Source organism: Tupaia chinensis, unplaced genomic scaffold (assembly GCF_000334495.1).
Source record: "Tupaia chinensis unplaced genomic scaffold, TupChi_1.0 Scaffold000112_1, whole genome shotgun sequence".
NCBI classification, from domain to species: Eukaryota; Metazoa; Chordata; class Mammalia; order Scandentia; family Tupaiidae; genus Tupaia; species Tupaia belangeri.
Window position 1 is genome coordinate 1,227,369 of NW_006159576.1, and position 19,113 is coordinate 1,246,481.

Below are 19,113 nucleotides of genomic sequence, written 5' to 3' on the forward strand. Positions count from 1 at the left end.
CATCTCATCTCCTGGAACTCGTCAACTTCTTTCTCCTTTCTCTTTAGCAGTTCATTATCTCTCTTCTCTTTCATCTCTGTTAGCTTTTATGAATGATGAATTCCTTATCAGACATTTCCATGATTTTCACCGAACTGCTTGTCGATGAAGAGTTACTCTTTTCCCTAGGAGAAGAGGTATTTTCTTGTTTTCCCATATTTCTCATGATCCGGCGGTGATTTCTTTCAAATTCTTGAAGTTCAGCCTTAATGTTCAGGAGCAAGCAGGCAGAGGTGATCTAGAATCTCTTTGCTGTTCTATTGTGCTCGTGCTAGCTCATTTGTTGGAGGCTGAATTATTAGTAGAAAATCTTCATTCCCTTAAAAATCTAGTTCACTGTAGCCATGTGGAACCTTGTCCTGAAGGCCCGTGGCTTCTTCTCAAGTTTTTCTTTTTGTTAAAATAATTATATTTTTTATTTGTTGTTAGTTATTTATTTACTTAATTTGGCCAGAGAGAGACAGCGAGAGGGAAAGGGAAAATGAGAAAGCAAGCCACCAGGTACAGGACTCTAACTGCATTTGGCCATGTGTTGTTGGACTCAACACCTTAACCACCATGCTACTTGCTGGCCCCCTCTTTTTTTTTTTTTTTTTAAATTTGTGAAAGCACAAGTGAGTACATGCGATAGGAGAGAAAAAGGGGGAAGCACCCCCCAGCGGGGGGGTCTGTTTGTGCCACAGTCCTCTTTCCCCAGAACTCCAGCTTGTCAAGACTTGGACACGTGCCCCGGGCATGTTTTCAGGCTGACTGGGCTGGGGATCTGAACCTGTGGCCAGCCACTTGGCTTCCAGCACTACAGTCTGGCACTAACTGACTACACCACAGAGTCTGGACCGTGATAAGTCTTTTTCTGTCCTTTTGCTTTCAATTTTTGTAGGTGCTCATGCTATGAGTATCTCTCTTACAAAATTTAAATGTTAAAAATCCATATTGTCAATCTTTATTTTTTTATTTGGTGAGTCTACTTCATTTATATCTACTGATATTTTAAATACAGACTTATATACTGTCTTAATTATTACTTTAGTAAGTTACACCTTTTCTACGTTCTTTTTAACCTTTTTGTTTTTAATTGTATCTACCTCCTAAAGACATGAACTTCAGTATTCTCTCCCATCCCTTTGTCTCCCCCGACCTCAACCTCCATTCTTTGGTATATTGATATTATTGGGTGGTTGGGAAAGTCATGATGTGTTTTTCTTTTTCTTTCTTTTTTTTTAAGAGAGAGTTTTTGCTGTAGGGTGCACGTGTTCACTAGAGGGACAGAGACAGACAGAAAGCAAGAAATCACTCCCGTAGGGAGGATGGCCAAGCTGCAGTCCCTTCTCCATTCTCCTCTTGGGATTTTGGGCATACATATACACGCACCTGGTGTGAGTTTGAAGCCGCCGGATCTGGGACTCGAACTGTGGTCAACTATGTGGGAGTCCAGTGACATAACCATTCCACCATCTGTTGGTCCCCATGATGTGTTTCTCTATGCAAAAATGCATCATGACTTTTCTGAAAATCCAATATATCAATATTAAGTTCTTAATGATGAACGTATTTTTTTTCCCTCTCTCACTTTCTCTCTTTAGTTGTGTTCTGTCTCTCTTTCCATCTACCTATTTAAATATAAACTTTAACAAGTTATTTAGTCCCTTGTGCTTTGTGTGCTGCTTGCAACATCCCTAAGTTTGTCTCCCTTCTTTTTAAAGTTTTTCCAAACTGTTCTAGTAGTCTTTAATAGCTTCTGAGACCTTGTATGCCTTCTGATAGTTATATTATGCTTTCATATTTGAGTGACAGTTTGACTTTATATAATTTTTGGTTTAAGTTTTTTTTTTCAAGTTTTTGAAAATACGCAACTCTGCTGTCTTCTAATATCTCATTTTAAAATGTGATATTCTGGGAACCAGCAGTTAGCGTAATGGCTATGTCGCTGGACTCCCATGTAGTTGACTGTAGTTCGCGTCCCGGACCCGGTGGCTTAAAACTCATGCCGGGCGCGTGTGCGTGTGTGCCCAAGATCCCGAGAGGAGAATGGAGGAGAAGGGATTGCGGTGTGACCATCTCCCCTGGGGGGTGATTTCTCGCTTTCTGTCTCTATGTCTCTCTCTGTCTGTCTGGCGAGCGCACGTGCCCTATAGCGAAAATCTCTCCAAAAAAAAAAAAAGTGATATTCTGATTTATAACGTTATATGTGATCTACTCTTTTTCTGGAAAATTATGAATATCAAAGACAATGAGAAATTTCTAAAAATGTCACTATAATTTTAGGTGGAGGTTTTTCTTTTTCTCCTCTTGTATTCCATAGACCCTTTCAGTACACAACAACTGTTGAAAATTGATTTTTGTTTTTGTAGATAGTTTATCCTTTTCATTTTTATTTTTTGCGATTCCTATGACCTAAATCACTATAGTTTTTATTTATAACCTCCGTATATCATGGCTTTTCTTTCATATTGTCTTTTTCTGCCTTTTTTCCTTCCTATACTATCGGTAGTCTATTACTATAGGTGGTACTTTGCTAATTTATTCCTCACCTCTTTTCTTTCTGCTATATATCCTACTATTATATTATTTTAACATTTTTGTTTTCTGTGTTTCTGCTTGATTTAATATTTTTTGTCTTATATTGCTAATAACATCCTTATCTCTTTAATATGTCTATTACAGTAATTTAAAATTCTTGGTTTGCCTGTTCTATTTTTTCTTTTTCTGAGAAAGTCTTATTCCAGTACATTATTTTTCTTTTTAATAAGCCATACTTCTTAAATGTCTGATTTGGGTTCTGTGAATTCATATTCCATTGTCATCTACTTTGTGGAGCAGTTCACTCTAACTCCTAATGCCCTGGTAATCTCAGGGGTAAATTCTAAGAAGTTCTAAAAAGTTCTGGTGCTTAGACCCCTGGAGATCCTGACTTAATTGACCAGAGGTGTGTTTTAGGTATAGGGGTTTCTAAGATTATAATTAAAATTTAGATGGTAATTCACCAGGCCTCAAGAATTTGGAAGGAAAAAGGTAGGGAAGAGACTGTTTAGTTCCCACCAGATTTGTTCATGCCTTTCACTGACTGGCCTCTGTGCTGGCCAGATTTTGTTCTTTAGGAAACCTGGAGCAGAGTTCTGAGTCCTAGCAGGTGTGAGAGACAGTGGAAGGAGGAGGAGGAGGAGTTGAGCTCCAGGACTTGCTGCCCTGTTGACCTGCTATAGCTATGCATGGCTGCCTTCTGCACTAGGCCAAAGCCGTCTCTACCCCTCCTCCCTTCGTCCCTAGAGAGCACTCACAGTTTCCTCTTCTTTTCTTTCTTTGGTCTTCTGTGATGATCTGGAAGGGAAAAACAGGCAACTGTGCTATTTTCAGTAATTATAACTGGCGTCTCCAAATAGCAGCAGTCTTGTCTTACTTTCATGTCTGCTCTGACAGTAAGGATGGGTGTTTTTACAGAGGAAGGTTCCCATCAAGAAACTGCTTAGTGGCACCCTCTAGTGCTGGTTCTTAGAAGTTTTTCACTGAGAAAATACACTTTGAAAAAAATCTTAAAACTAGTGTTTCCTGCTTTGACTTAAGACTCTAACCAGGATTTTTTTACCCCCCAAAATACAAACTATTAGGAACAAAGTAATGATTTATATAGTAAGTAGGATTAATATTTATATAATTGTATAATTTATACTTTAAACAGTTTCATGTTAAGATTACTTTCTCATTATTGGTATACTGTTACCCACTTGTATTCTAGAAAGAATTTTTGAGGACTGTTTAATGAAGAGTCATATTTATATGTGTTTTCTTTTCCATAGACAGTGGAGTTGGAGCAGGCATTGATTCATATTATGAGTATCTTTTAAAAGCCTATGTCTTGCTTGGAGATGACAGCTTTTTGGAAAGATTTAATACAGTAAGTTGATGCAATTTTATGTATCTCATAGCCCATTTCATTTGATTCCAGATTTTAATAGAAACTGAATTATGCAAGTGGCATTTTTCAAATGTGTAGTAGTTTCTTGTCAGTATTCTCTGATGTGGTTGGACAGAGACAGGGTAAAAGCTTCACATATACTACAAAACTATTTTTTTTTTTTTTTTACAAAGTATTGGGTAGTCGGAAAAGTCATGATGTACTTTTTTGTGCAAGAATGCATTGTGATTTTCCTGTGACCCAATAGTTGTGTTTTTATCTTTTACTGTGCTATTTTCACTAATTAGAACTGTCATTTCCAGATTGGAAATTTTTATCACTTACTTGAAAATTCCAATAGGTGATTAAAAAACAGAGTTTAGTTTACCTAATCTTCTTTTGTAAAAAAAAAGTATTATTGCAAGAAGTTAGTACTGTAGGTTGACCACTCTCGTCTGAAAGTCTGAAACCCAAAACACTTCATAATCTAAAACTTGTCGAGCTTTAGCATCATGCCACAAGTGCAGAATCCTACACCTGACATCATGTGATAGGTTGCATTCAAAACACTGGAGTACAGAAATACTGTATAGAATTATCTTTAGCTGTGGTAGTGAGGTGTATATGAAACGTAAATGAGTTTGTGTTTAGACTTGGGTCCTATCCCCAAGATATCTCATTATGGATAGCAAATATTCCAAAATCCAGAACAAATCTGAAATCCAAAATACTTCTGGTCCTTAGCATTTTGGATAAGGGATACTCAACTTATAGTTAGCTTTCTTTTTTGAGTTCTAGTTTTTTTAAGATCTTAGAAGTTTGGCCTGATCCTTTATCACAGGAAGTATACAGAACTTTGTAGACTTAGAGAAACTAGTGAGTATTTCAGAAGTAAATCCACAAGTCTTAAGACTGGATCAGAACCCACTTTGGGGGGCAGAAGTGAAGGATTACTAAAACCAACCAAATAACCTCTGTAATCAAACAAACCTGAATTAATATTTAGACTGATCAGCTATATCACTGTATGTTTTTTAAGAGATGAGTATTTACCCACCCCATTAAGTATGTGAGACAGTATGATAAAGTAGTTAAAAGTATGAGTTGTCTTGGTTCGAGTCCTGCTTGTACTATCTACTGATTTTGTGAGTTAGATTAAATAACAAACACAATTTGGCTCTGTTTTTCATCTGCCAGTTGGGCATACTAGTACTATTTATAGGGTTATTGGGAGGATTAAATAAGCTTACATGTATGAAGTGGTGTATGGCAGGTACTCAGTAATGGTGATTAAATAGCAGACAAGTTAGCGAAAAATAATTTAAAAAAACTAGTAAAAGTCCTAAGTCATCAGCTGAATACTTTAACAAATACTATCACATATGTTGTTTATTAGATAATAAACTATGTAAAGGTCATATTTTAAATTTTATATCTCGCTCTCTCTAAATATATATACACACACATGTGTGTGTGTGTGTATATATAATTATTTATATAATTATGTATGTATGTATGTATAGGGTGTGTGCGGTCACCAGAGAGAGACAGAGATGGAAAGTGAGAAATCACCCCTCAGGGGAAATGGTCACATTGTAATCCCTTCTCCTCCATCCTCCTCTTAAGATCTTGGGAATGTGCACACACAGGCTTGGGAGTCAGGTCTAGGACTTAAACTGCGGTCAGCCGGTGGGAGTCCAGCAATGTAACTGCTACTGTATCTGTTGGCTCCCACCCCCAGCGGGACGGCGTGACTCTCAAGCCACTGGGTCTGAGACTCAAACCACGATCAACCATGTGCGAATCCAGCACTTTAACTACTATGGCTCCTCCTGATCCCTCTAAGTATTCAAGGTTATATTTTCTTGAAGTGAGTGGTGACAGATACTATATTCATTGTGTCATCACACTCATTGTAAAAGCTGAGAAATTTTTAGAAGAAAAAGACAAAAGAGAGAAAAAGATTTCTACGAGCATAAAAGGCAGAGCTCGCAGACTGTAAGAGCGACAACTGCGATTAGATGCGCTAGTTGAGTTGGTAGCACCACAATATTACGTTAGCTGAAAAGAGACCAAACTTTTTAGACACAGGAGAAAACTAATGCTGTAATAGATACTAGAAGCTGTAACTGTTCCAAGGGGCCCTAAGAGCATCATTGGGCCACAGAGGCGTACTGACCATGGGCTAATCCCACAGGAGATGCAGGATCCTCAGATCTGCTTCCCTCAGAAGGTCCCATAGTAAGTATAATCTTGAATATTCTGCATCTGAGTTAAAGGATGTCAGGGAGTACATCTATTTTAGAAAGATTTCCATCTAAAATAATTGAAGTCTTTTCAGTTAATGAGTAGCTCGTGTATTTATTGAGGTGTAAATTTCAGGTTTAATTTCTTTACAGTGCTAGCTAATGCGTTTAGAGCAGTACATCTTTCTAACCTACTCGTGACCCATCTCCTGATCTTTCAGCACTACGACGCCATAATGAGGTACATCAGCCAGCCGCCCCTGCTGCTCGACGTCCACATCCACAAGCCAATGCTGAATGCGCGCACTTGGATGGATGCTCTGCTTGCCTTCTTTCCAGGTTTACAGGTATGGAGAACTCTTATTTTCACAATATTAAAGTTATTTTAATTAAGTGCATTTGTGATCTCTAAAATTGAATTGCCAAAATGTAGCCACATTCCAAAATTAATATACATTTTTCTGTTTATATAGTAGTGACAGATAAAATCAACTCACATTTTATTAGGTAATTGTGTTGTCTTCTAGGTTTTAAAGGGGGATATTAGACCTGCTATTGAAACTCATGAAATGTTATATCAGGTGATTAAAAAACACAATTTTCTACCAGAGGTAAGTGAGAAATCTTAGGAATTTTCATTTGCATATGTACTGTGAATTGTTCATTTAAAGTTAGAAACCAGTATCTTTAATAAAGCTTTTTTTTTCATTTGTTTTTCTCTTGGTTAAATAGTTTATTTAATAAATTTTCCCTTATTTTATGTAGTATTGTATATGTTTTGAGTCTATTTATGATAGCACATGCATGCGTAAGTGAGCATGAGAAAGAAAAAGAGACAGGAAGAGAGAGAGTGAGAAAACACCTCTTTATGGGGGGTAGTCATGCCACAGTCTATGCTCCTCCATGTCTCCTTCTGAGATTTTGGGTACACCTGCACACATGCCTGGCACAATTTTCAAGCTGCAGGGTCCAGGACTCAAACCACATAGTTGGCGTGGGATCTAGCAGCCTTAACTGCCATGCTGCTGACTGACCCTCTTCCTAAACAGCATGTTAGTATTAAATATTCTTGCTATGGTAAGATTTTCATAGCATACTTTTTGACTTTCCAAAAACAAACAATTAAAATTTTTCAAATGTGTATGGCCTTGCGCTGTCCCTGTTTCTTGACCACTCCCTGTGTGATATCTAAGTGTTCCACCAATGATGAACATTTCCCAAAGTGTTTATTTTAGAAAGTGTCATTTTATTAGCCTTAAGGTGAGTAGGACTACATTGCAAAAAATTCTTCCCTGTGCAGAATAAACTAAGGTTTCACCTAAATATATCTATCACAAGGGTAAGGTTGTTTTTGTTTTTGGGTTTTTTTTGCTTCTTTTTAAGAGATTTTTGCTGTAGGGCGTTTCATTCACTATAAAGACAGACAGAAAGTGAGAAATCACCCCCCAGGGGGATGACCACGCTGCAGTCCCTTCTCCTCCCTCTCCTTTAGGATTTTGGACACACATTCACACATGCATGAGTTTCAAGCTTCCAGGTCCAGGACTCGAACTGTGATTGACTCCATGAGAGTCCAGGTGATGCAATCATTATACCATCTGCTGCTCTCCCAAAGAAAGTTTTTATTTGGTTCCCGTAGAAGTTTTTATTTGCTCGGGGTGGCCTGTGGCCTGGTGATTAAAGGTGCTGGATCCCACAGGCCGACACATGGATCGAATCCTGGCCCTAGCAGTTTGAGGAACATGCCAAGTGCATGTGTATACATGCCAAAAATCCCAAAAGGATGAAGAAATGGAGACCAGGGGACTGTGGTGTGATTATACTCCACTGGGGGGAAGGTGCTTTCTTCCTTCCCCTCTATCTCTTATGAGCACATTTACACCACTGGCTAAAAAAAAAAATTGTTTACTTTTATTTATCTTTTTTAAAAAACCAGTTGATTCTGTTATTGAGTAAATATTATTTATTTATTTATTTTGAAAGAAATTTTTTTATAGGGTGTGTGTGTTTGCCAAGAGACAGAGACAGATAGACAAGAAGTGAGAAATCAACCCCCAGGCTAGATGACAACACTACAGTCCCTTCTCTTCCATTGTCCTCTTGGATTTTTTTTTTTTTTGGAGAGGTTTTTGCTATAAGGCCTGTGAAATTGCCAGAAAGAGAGATAGAAAGCGAGAAATCACCCCCCAGGGGAGATGACCACACTGCAATCCCTTCTCCTTCACTCTCCTCTCAGGATCTTGGGCATGCACACACACTCACCTGGCATGAGTTTAAGCCACTGGGGCCGAGACTCAAACTGTGCTCTGCTACATGGGAGTCCAGCGACATAGCCATTAAACCAACTGCTGGTCCCCTCTCCTCTTGGAATTTTGATCACGCATGCACACACACACTCAATGTGAGCTTCACGCCACTGGGTCTGGGACACAAACAGCAGTCATTCATGAGGGAGTTTATTGCCTTAATCATGATACCACCTGCTGGTTCCTTTATTTTATTATTACTTTTTAAAATGCTTTGTCTTATTCCGCAAAGAATTTGTGGTTGGTATAAAAGAAGACATAGATTAAAATAATGTTGAGATTGAAAGTTTACATACTTGAAAATTACTAAGAGTAGATTTTAGATTTTCTCACCATAGTTAAGTAAGCATGTGAGGTAATGCATTTATTGGTTTGATTTAGCTATTCCATAATGTATACATATATCAAAACAGCAGATTGAACACCACACACACACACACACACACACACACACTCTTATACTTTTTATTGTCGACTAAAAAATGTGAAATATGAGAAGTACTCAGCTGGCGGTGTGATTAAGGCATTCTATGTGGCTGACTGTGTTTTGAATCTTGGAACTGGCAGAAGCTTGGGAAGTACTCCAGGGTGTGCATGTGTGTCCAAAATCTCAGAAGGGAAATGCAGGAGAAAGGATTGTGCATTACCATCCCCCGTGGGGGGGAGGATACTTTCTCGCCTTCCCTCTTTCTTAGTCATTCTCTGGTGAGTGCATGCACCCTCTAGCAAATTAAAAAAATCCATGTCAGTATAAAAAGCGATATGAAAACTAGGGAAATAATGTGGAAGAAACAGTGGCAATAAGGAAAAAAAGCATGCAATTATATATGCCATCGAGACCTATGTGGTGGCATTACTGAGTTTTATTACTTAACTGTTAAGTTGATCTAAGTTGCCTAGTAGAGTGATCATTTAAAATATAATCTGGGTTGGCCCTGCAGCCTAATGGTTGAGGCAGCTGGATCTCACGTGGTTGACTATGTGGTTAAAATCTCAGCCCCAGTGGTTTGAAAAACACACTGAGTATGTGTGTGCGCATGCCCCAAATACCAGCAGGATTGAGAAATGAAAAAGGCATTGTGCCTCACTGGAGGGTGCTTTCTTCCTCTCCTCACTCTGATTCTCTCTGGTGAGCACATGTGGCCTACTTGCAAATTTTTAAAAAAGTAATCCATTTAATTGGTGAAAAATAGCAGCTTTTGCAAAATAAATTGCTTTTAAGCAATGAAAATTTTATAGATAAAAATATATTGATTGAGGGAACTAGCAGTTAGTGTAATGGCTATGTCGCTGGACTCCCACGTAGTCGACCGCGGTTCGCGTCCCGGACCCAGTGGCTTAAAACTCACACCGGGCGCGTGTGTGTGTGTGCCCAAGATCCCGAGAGGAGAATGGATTGTGGTGTGACCCCTGGGGGGTGATTTCTCGCTTTCTGTCTCTATGTCTCTCTCTGTCTGGCTAGTGCGCGCGCCCTACAGCAAAAAGCTCTCAAAAAAATATTGATTGATATTTTAATTACTTGTACCTGTTTATGACTTATATATTGCTATATATTCTAGAATCACTTGTCTTTTTTTAAAATAATTTTTTAAATGCCTATTTGTGTGTTGTTTTGTTTAGGCATTTACCACAGATTTCAGGGTACATTGGGCTCAACATCCTTTAAGGCCAGAATTTGCAGAAAGTACCTACTTCTTATATAAAGTAAGATAATTTACCTCTTTTTGCTTTTTAGTCCCCATTCCCTGTTGGATTTTGTATGGTTTAGTTGGGTTTTCAAAGTCCGTAATGTTCTAATGGTTCGCTATATTGTGATTCTTACTCATCTAGTATATGGAGTGATTGAACAGTGCAAGGTCTGACATGTGACTTTATGCCTTTCCAAAATAGTTACGTAAACCTGTCTTTAAGGAACAATTTTATACGCTAGAGCTGCTTTCTAAAGCTTGTTTCTTGCCTTTCTTCCATCAGACAACCTTTCCAGGCAATAGAAATTTAATACAAAAGTTCAACAACTTTCCAATTGTATATTTAAGAAATTCTGTAAAGCAGATCCGTGGCTTATTTTCAGAGCTAGGTTCTCTGTAAAGTGAGTTCCAGTGCCTGATGTAGTGCCTGGCACCTAGTAGGTACTCAATAAATCTTGGATAAATGAATGGGAATGTGATAATATAAGCTATATATGTATACATATATTCTCCTTTTTAATAGGCTACAGGAGATCCTTACTACCTTGAAGTAGGGAAAACACTTATTGAAAATTTAAATAAATATGCTAGAGTGCCTTGCGGATTTGCTGCCATGAAGGATGTCCGTACTGGAAGTCATGAGGACAGGTAAACAATTGCTCATACCCTTCCTCAGGGAACTCTGAATGACACAAACTATTCTAGTAGTTAGAATTCAGAAAAGTTACTAAGGGTAATTGGTGACACAAACCTTAGTTCTTTGTGTTTATTTTTTAAAAACCTTTTGAATTTTGAATCCTTTGAAATCATTTTAAAAGTTTATATTTTTATCATAGTATCTGGCATATAAAGATGCTCAAAGGATTTTTCAGCAGGTGAATGAATGGTTTTTAAGTATCAAAACGTTGATATGAGGAGTATTATAGGAATGTTTTTTTTCCTGTGGTTAATAGTTTTTTGTTATGTGAGATGTTAGAAGTTATCAAAATGGTGATGATCTGAATTATGATTTGTTTTCAGTCAGGAATTCCTCAAAAGCATTATTATAGCAGTGTGACCTATTGCAAAACATTTTAAAAAAATGAGAGTGACAGGTTGAGGAATTACAGAGAAAGGTATAATTTACTGTTCAGAGAGTTCAGTTTTTGAAATTTAACATCTTTTTTTCTTCTCCCACCAAGTATCCCTTTTGGACATTGTTTCTGGGCCTCTTACCACTGCCTTTGCTCCATCCCGATTGTATTCCAGCATATAAAATATTTCTCAAAATACCATGTCCAGAATTAACCATTCTTAAGATGTGCCCAGCTCGACAGCACTTAAACCATCTGGATTCAGACAGGGAGAGATTGCTCGTTTTCTGAGGGGCCGATGGGCTCAAACCCTCTAGTGAATTAAGGACCACTTCTTCACTGGCTCACCTTCCTCCTGGGGCATTGTACTTGTCAGTTGCATCTGACCGGTCAGAGGTTGAGAACTACTTATTTTCATTGTACTTTGTTGTTAGATGTGCTATAGATTTTTTAGCAGCTTTATTTATTTATTTATTTATTTATTTATTTATAGAGGTTTTTGCCATAGGGTGCGTGTGCTCGCCAGACCGAGAGACAGAAAGTGAGAAATCACCCCCCAGAGGGGGATGGCCACGCTGCAATCCCTTCTCCTCCATTCTCCTCTTGGGATCTTGGGCACGTGTGCACAAGCGCCCAGCGTGAGTTTTAAGCCACCGGGTCCGGGACTTGAACCATGGTCGACTACATGGGAGTCCAGCGACATAGCCATTACGCTAACTGCTGGTCCCTTAGCAGCTTTATTACGTTAAAACCACAGTGAGTGAGCTTGTAACTACACGGCCTGCTTACTTACAAATGGGTGTTCTCCACCCTGTTCTCGAACAATTGGAGTGTTTCTTTTTGTTTGTTTGTTTGTTTGTTTGTTTTTCCTAGATTTTAGTCATTGGGTGCATGCATTTGCTGGAGAGAGACAGACTGAGGAACAGTGAGAAGTCACCTCCCCAGGGGGCTTGCCATACCAAGTCTCTACTTTTCCATTCTCCCTTGGGATTTCAGACAGGCATATACACACTCCCAGTGTGATTTTCAAGCCACTGGTCTGGGAATTGAACTACAGTTGGCCATGTGGGAGTCTAGCACCTTAACCACCATGCTACCTGCTGGCCCCTTAATTCTTTTTTTTTTTTTTTTTTAATGTATAAACCAAGAACTTTTCGTTTATTCCAGCAGAATTCTAGACTAAAAATGTCAAATCTCATTTTATTATTTCATTTAGCTAAACTACCAGTTTTTAGTGTCCTACAGTTTAGATAAGTATGCCTTAAAGTGTTCTCTTCCTAATTGTTGGAAAATTTTTCACTAGGGCCATGACTAAGTGCTTCATGGCATGGCATTTGAGAGCTTTTGGTTATAGGCTTTTTGTATTTGGGTGCTTATTTCCCACTGTCCTCCAGCTTACCAGAGTCCCCCAGACATACACACACTTTTTACAGTGGGAAAGATAATGTATTCTCTTGTTAGTAGATAATTACTATCAAGTAATCAATTATTAACAAGATGAAAACAATTTAAATCGTAAAAATTTAAAAATGGAAATCTTTTCTAAAGATACTCTCCCTACCTTCCTAAATCACCACTATTAGCAATTTGACAAAGTCTTCTAGACACTTTTAATGCCTCTATTTGCATTTCTGTATTTATTTATGGTTTTAAAATTTGAAATAAATCATATGATATGATACTTAACATGCTAACTTTCTCCAGTTCACATCGTAATGATCTTACCATATCCTTAAAAAAAAAAAAAAATTATTTATTTAATTTTATTTATTCTCATTTAAAAAAAATTTGACCAGAGAGAGAGCAAGCGGGAAAGTGAGAAAGCAAGCCGCTAGGTCCAGGACTCAAACTGTTGTTGACCATGTGGTAGTTTAGTGCCTTAACCACTATGCCACCTGCCAGCTCCTACAATAGATCCTTTTCTGAATGTTTACAGATCATTTGTTTCATAATTCTAAAATTTGCCAGATAATCAGTATCCAGCTCATTAGGCTGCAGGTCTCAAGATAGCATTTGCTTATGATAATGTCTGTCAGTCCTTTAGAAAAGGTTAAATTATAAGTGTGTTACAGGTTACACGAAAGTGTTTTTATCTATTCTGAAAAAATTAACATCTATGATGGCCAAAAACATCTTAAAACATTACAAGTGAGTTCTGGTTACAAAATAAAAAAATGATCTGTATATAGGAAAAATGATTGGTATAGTGTTTTTCATTTTTTTTATTTATCATTTTTGCTATAGTGTACGTTTACTTATTGGAGAGAGAGAGAGAGGGAAAGTGAGAAGTTATCCCCAGGGAGGATGGCCACACCGCAGTCCCTTCTCCCTCATTCTCCTCTTGGGATTTTTGACATTCATGCGCATGCACCCGGAGTAATTTTCAAGCTGCTGAGTCCAGGACTGTAATTGCACAGTTGGCCATGGCAGATCTAGCCACCTTAACTTGCATGCCACCTGCTGGCCCTGATAGCTGTAGTTTTGATATCATACATATGCCAGGTACTATGCTGAATAATTGATATATAATATCTTATTTAGTCTTTATTTTCTTGTCTTTTTTTTGGTAAGGTTTTTGCCATAGTGTGTGCACTTGCTGAAGAGAGGCAGTGATAGGAGAGTTAGAAATCACCCCAGCAGGGATAACCAGTTCGTCCTTTCTCCTCCCTTCTGGGATTTTGGGCCTGCACATACATAAGCCCTGTGTGGTTTTTAAGCTGCCAGGTCTGGGACTCACACTGCCATCAGCCATGTGGGAGTCCGGTGCCATAACCACCAGACAACCTACTGGCACCTCATTTAATCTTTTATGACAACATTATGAGTATATATACATACTTTTTTTTTTTTTTGACAGGTTTTTGCTATAGGGCGCATGTGTTTGCCAGAAAGAGAGACAGAAAGCGAGAAATCACCCCCCCGGAGGAAATGGCCACGCCACAGTCCCTTCTCTTCCATTCTCCTCTGGGGATCTTGGGCACCCATGCACACTCGCCCAGTGTGAGTTTAAGTCACCAGGTCTGGGGCTTGAACCGCGGTTGACTACCTGGGAGTCCAGCGGCATAGCCATTACGCCAACTGCTGGTCCCTATGAGTATATTATTATGACAATTTATTATGTTCTTTTTATAGAAGAGTTAACTGAATTTCATAGTCTTTTTCTCCACATGGTCACAGAGCTTGTTAGTGGAAGATCTTTCTATTTGAGCCCGGGTTCTTTACCACTGGGTTCTGTTGCCTCTTCATCTCCTTCTTTAGTAATGCTATTTAAACTTGCATTCAATTTGATAAATTTTATTGAGTGCCTACTATGTGCCAGGAATTGTGCTTGGCCAGGTGTATGAAATCGTAAGCTTTCCAGTAAACTATAAGTCATTTATTACTACCAAATGTAGGGTGCTTTGGAAGGTAGTAACTATAATTGTAAAAGTGTAAATATTACTATAACTCCATCTACCAGTTATGCTCTTTTCCTGACACTTTGAATTTTATCTAAACGTTTAAGACGTTTTTAAAACATATAACATTAAACAATTTGTAAAGGCAGTTATATATTTATCCCCTTTATCTCTCCATATTTTTTTGGATAAGTACTTACAAGGTTATAATCATAATTCATGTGATTTTGTGTTGTATTTTTTATATAACTTTTATAACTGATTACCTTTTCTTTTTGTTTGGTTTGTTTTGTTTTTGGAGAGGGTTTTTTTTTTTTTTGCTATAGGGTGCGTATGCATGCCAGACAGAGACAGAGAGACAGAAAGCGAGAAATCACCCCCCAGGGGTATAGCCACGCCGCAGTCCCTTCTCCTCCGTTCTACTCTTGGGATCTTGGGCATGCACACACACGCGCCTGGTGTGAGTTTTAAGCCACCGGGTCCAGGACGCGAACTGCGGTCGACTACAAGGGAGTCCAGCGACATAGCTATCTGCTGGTCCCATATACCTTTAAAGCGTCCTTATTAATCACTTAATTGGCTACATCATCAATTCCTTCAAGTCATTTGCCTTTATCCAGTTCCGTTAATATTAGTTGAAAGTTCTATGATTCTCTCTGGTAGACTTCACCTAGATACTTGCCTGCTGTTCGCTCTCCATAGAAGTAGGAAACTTCCCCATTAGAAGGCCCATAGAAAAATCTTGTCTGCCTCCTTGGCAAGATGTAGTGCACCTGGGTGGGAGGCAGCTCCTTTGGTCTGTTTCATTTCCTTGAAATGTACTTGGAGACAAAGCTCTTCTGCACCTGGGGGCTGATAGAGTCTCAAGGCTCTTCTGCAACTGGGGGGTTAATAAAGTCTATAATTCTTTGTCCAAAGAATTGATATAGACTGGGTTACTGACCTTGACTCTGGCTTTCAGAGTTGGCAAGTAGATATTTTTATGTTCTTATATTTATATCTGTGACTTTTTATTTTAGAATGGATTCTTTCTTCTTGGCCGAAATGTTTAAATATCTTTACTTGTTATTTGCTGATAAAGAAGACATTATTTTTGATATAGAAGATTACATCTTTACAACAGAAGCTCATCTGTTACCTCTTTGGCTCTCTACTACAAATCAAAGCATCTCTAAAAAGAACACAGTAAGTTATTGATTAAATATCTTTTTTTGGGACCAGCAGTTGGCATAATGACTATGTCGCTGGACTCCCATGTAGCCGACTGTGGTTCGAGTCCCGGACCTGGTGGCTTAAACTCATGCTGGGTGCATGTGCATGCGTGCCCAAGATCTTGAGAGGAGAATGGAGGAGAAAGGATTGTGGTGTGGCCATCCCCCCAGGGGGTCATTTTTTTCTTTCTGTCTTTCTGGCGAGCGCACACGCCCTATAGCAAAAAAACCTCTCAAGGGAAAAAAAAAAAAAAACAACTTTTTTTAAACTTCTTTATGTATGTTTTATTTTTCCAAGTGAAAAAGTAATCTATGATTTGAATTCAGTAAGTGCTATGTTTGGTAGGAGGACAAGTACATAACATATTTTTTGCTTTGCTTTATTATATCCTGCATATACTTTTCATTAAATGTTTCCTTTTAACAAAACATAATGTTAAGTAATTATTTTTACTTACATAAAATTACTTTCTATTATAGACCTCAGAATATACAGAACTGGATGACAGTAATTTTGATTGGACTTGTCCGAACACTCAGATTCTCTTCCCTAATGACCCACTGTATGCTCAGAGCATTCGTGAACCCTTGAAAAATGTGGTGGATAAGAGCTGTCCTAGAGGCATCATCAGAGTGTAAGATGTATTATGTTATGTAGATGTGTTATTTTCTGTTTGTTACTAGCAAAGATAATTCTTAGCAGTGACAGAATACTTAAGGAACATGTAACAACAGCCAAGTAGCCATTCATGTAGACCAAAAATATTGGGGTATGCAGTCATTACTAACAGTTATTAGTAAAGGTAAATAGTAAAGCTTACTTTGCAGTAGTGTCTTTTTTGTTATTATGGAAATTTTCAGAGTATCTTTTGTTTATGAGCTAAATAATAATAGTCAGGGGGCAGCATATAGCAGTTTTTAACTTCTATAGTTCATTTTTATTCAGGATAGTTTTATCATATATTTCCATGTCTTTAGAAAATATTTTTTCCTTGTGTCTCTAGTTTCCTTGTAGTGAAAAATGCAGTTTTTGTTTTGTTTCTTACATTTTAAAGTTCACTATTTATTTGTTTCTTCCATGAAAGAGAGAGAAACAGAGATAGCCATCTTCAACAGGATCTTCATGCCTTGATCCATTACCAGTCTCAGTCAGACTGAGTCATGGGCACGTGTGCCCATGCTTGGCGGGCTCAGGGAGCTTCTGAGACGCAAACCTGGACCTTTCTTGTGTGGGTACAGCCTTGCCACCGCTGTTCCACTGCATGGGTCCTGATTTTAGTTTTCAAAGGGATACTTTCTCTTTGTTGTGAATTTTTATTTGTTTGTTTACGAGTTCATTTTCTTATTAATATTGTGTCATTGGAAAAGCCATGATACATTTTTTGCATAGAAAACTATAGAAGAATATGTCATGACTTTTCCAATTACCCAATAGTTGCATTAGAAAGATCCACACAAGGAAATAAAAAAAATTAATGAACCTTATTCACTGATATAATACTGTTTCACTTTAAAAATATTGGGAGGAAAGAAATCTGTGTTTTTAGAGGAGAACATCAATAGTTAGAAATTCCCAAGCACACTTATCCTGTATCTTCAGATAGTTATAATGCTATTGACTGATACTGCCTTATATAAATAATATACATGCTTTTGTAACTGGAAAATATATTCGAAAGCTAACACTTACCAGTAACTTCAGTTATATGTAGTAAAATAACTCCAGTTACTTCAGTTTCACTAGTTCCAAAACTTGCAATTTTTCAAATATTAAACACTTCCATTTGGTTTACGTATTTTACTGGTTTTAATTTGTAGATTTTTGAGCCTTTTCTATAATTACTTTTAGCAGAGAGGAGAATTTCAGGAGTGGAACTAAACCCCCTCTGAGAGCCAGAGATTTCATGGCCACTAACCCTGAACATTTAGAAATCCTGAAGAAGATGGGGGTGAGTTTGATTCACCTCAAAGATGGGAGAGTCCAGTTGGTCCAACATGCAATCCAAGTAAGACATTGCTACACTAATCGGATATCTTCTCTTCTCTGCCCGTTTCGGTCTCATTAGCTTTAAGAAGATCATGGCATTTAACTTTTTAGAAATTTTAAATCTATGGCTTAGAGAATCAGAATTTTAAGACTTAGAAATACCTGATAAAGACATCTAACTCAACCTTCTTGGTGTAAAACAATTAACTGTTGGGTCATCTGAAAAGTCATGACACATTGTTGCACAGAAAAACAGAAAAATGTTTTCTGACAACCTCATGAAAAAGTCATGCCATATTTCCCTGTGTTTTTCTGTGTAAAAATGCATCACGACTTTCCAGCAACCCAATACGTCAGATTGGTGGGATACTTTACGTAATGTAGGCAAGTGTAGGTCTCAGATCTAAGTTTCTGTTTCTCAGTCTGTTGTCTCCTATTTACTGCATAGTTAAAAGCTAATAGTTTTCTAACCCTGAACATTTAGAAATCCTGAAGAAGATGGGGGTGAGTTTGATTCACCTCAAAGATGGGAGAGTCCAGTTGGTCCAACATGCAATCCAAGTAAGACATTGCTACACTAATCGGATATCTTCTCTTCTCTGCCCGTTTCGGTCTCATTAGCTTTAAGAAGATCATGGCATTTAACTTTTTAGAAATTTTAAATCTATGGCTTAGAGAATCAGAATTTTAAGACTTAGAAATACCTGATAAAGACATCTAACTCAACCTTCTTGGTGTAAAACAATTAACTGTTGGGTCATCTGAAAAGTCATGACACATTGTTGCACAGAAAAACAGAAAAATGTTTTCTGACAACCTCATGAAAAAGTCATGCCATATTTCCCTGTGTTTTTCTGTGTAAAAATGCATCACGACTTTCCAGCAACCCAATACGTCAGATTGGTGGGATACTTTACGTAATGTAGGCAAGTGTAGGTCTCAGATCTAAGTTTCTGTTTCTCAGTCTGTTGTCTCCTATTTACTGCATAGTTAAAAGCTAATAGTTTTAATACAGTATTTATAATATATTGCTATGATTCACATTCTTTTAAGTTTTCAAAGCTATTAAATATAAATATTTTATTCATATAGAAATCAAGATTTGAATTTATTTGTGCCTTTTGGGGAATATTTGATTTTTTCTTTTTTGCTTTAAAAGTTTTTGTTAGCATAGCATAGATCTTTAAAGTAATGGGCCAGCTGGTGGTGTGGTGGTTAAGGTGGCCAGATCCCACATGGCGGACTGCATGGTTCATGTCCTGGACCTAGTGTG

At 37.8% G+C, this 19,113-nt stretch overlaps 1 protein-coding gene across 3 annotated transcripts in view; it reads left to right on the forward strand.

Annotated features, from left to right (window-relative positions):
• The window catches only part of EDEM3 (ER degradation enhancing alpha-mannosidase like protein 3), a 100,357-nt gene that overhangs the window by 59,258 nt on the left and 21,986 nt on the right, over positions 1-19,113 (forward strand). The window contains exons 9-16 of one of the 3 annotated variants that reach the window (XM_027770085.1): positions 3,834-3,931; positions 6,399-6,524; positions 6,705-6,788; positions 10,104-10,187; positions 10,695-10,819; positions 15,662-15,827; positions 16,334-16,488; positions 17,703-17,802. In XM_027770085.1, coding sequence (XP_027625886.1) covers positions 3,834-3,931; positions 6,399-6,524; positions 6,705-6,788; positions 10,104-10,187; positions 10,695-10,819; positions 15,662-15,827; positions 16,334-16,488; positions 17,703-17,802 — 938 coding nt within the window. Of the gene's footprint in view, positions 1-3,833; positions 3,932-6,398; positions 6,525-6,704; positions 6,789-10,103; positions 10,188-10,694; positions 10,820-15,661; positions 15,828-16,333; positions 16,489-17,702; positions 17,860-19,113 lie in introns of all 3 variants that reach the window. The other 2 variants (XM_006143867.2, XM_027770086.1) reach the window with 2 other exon arrangements.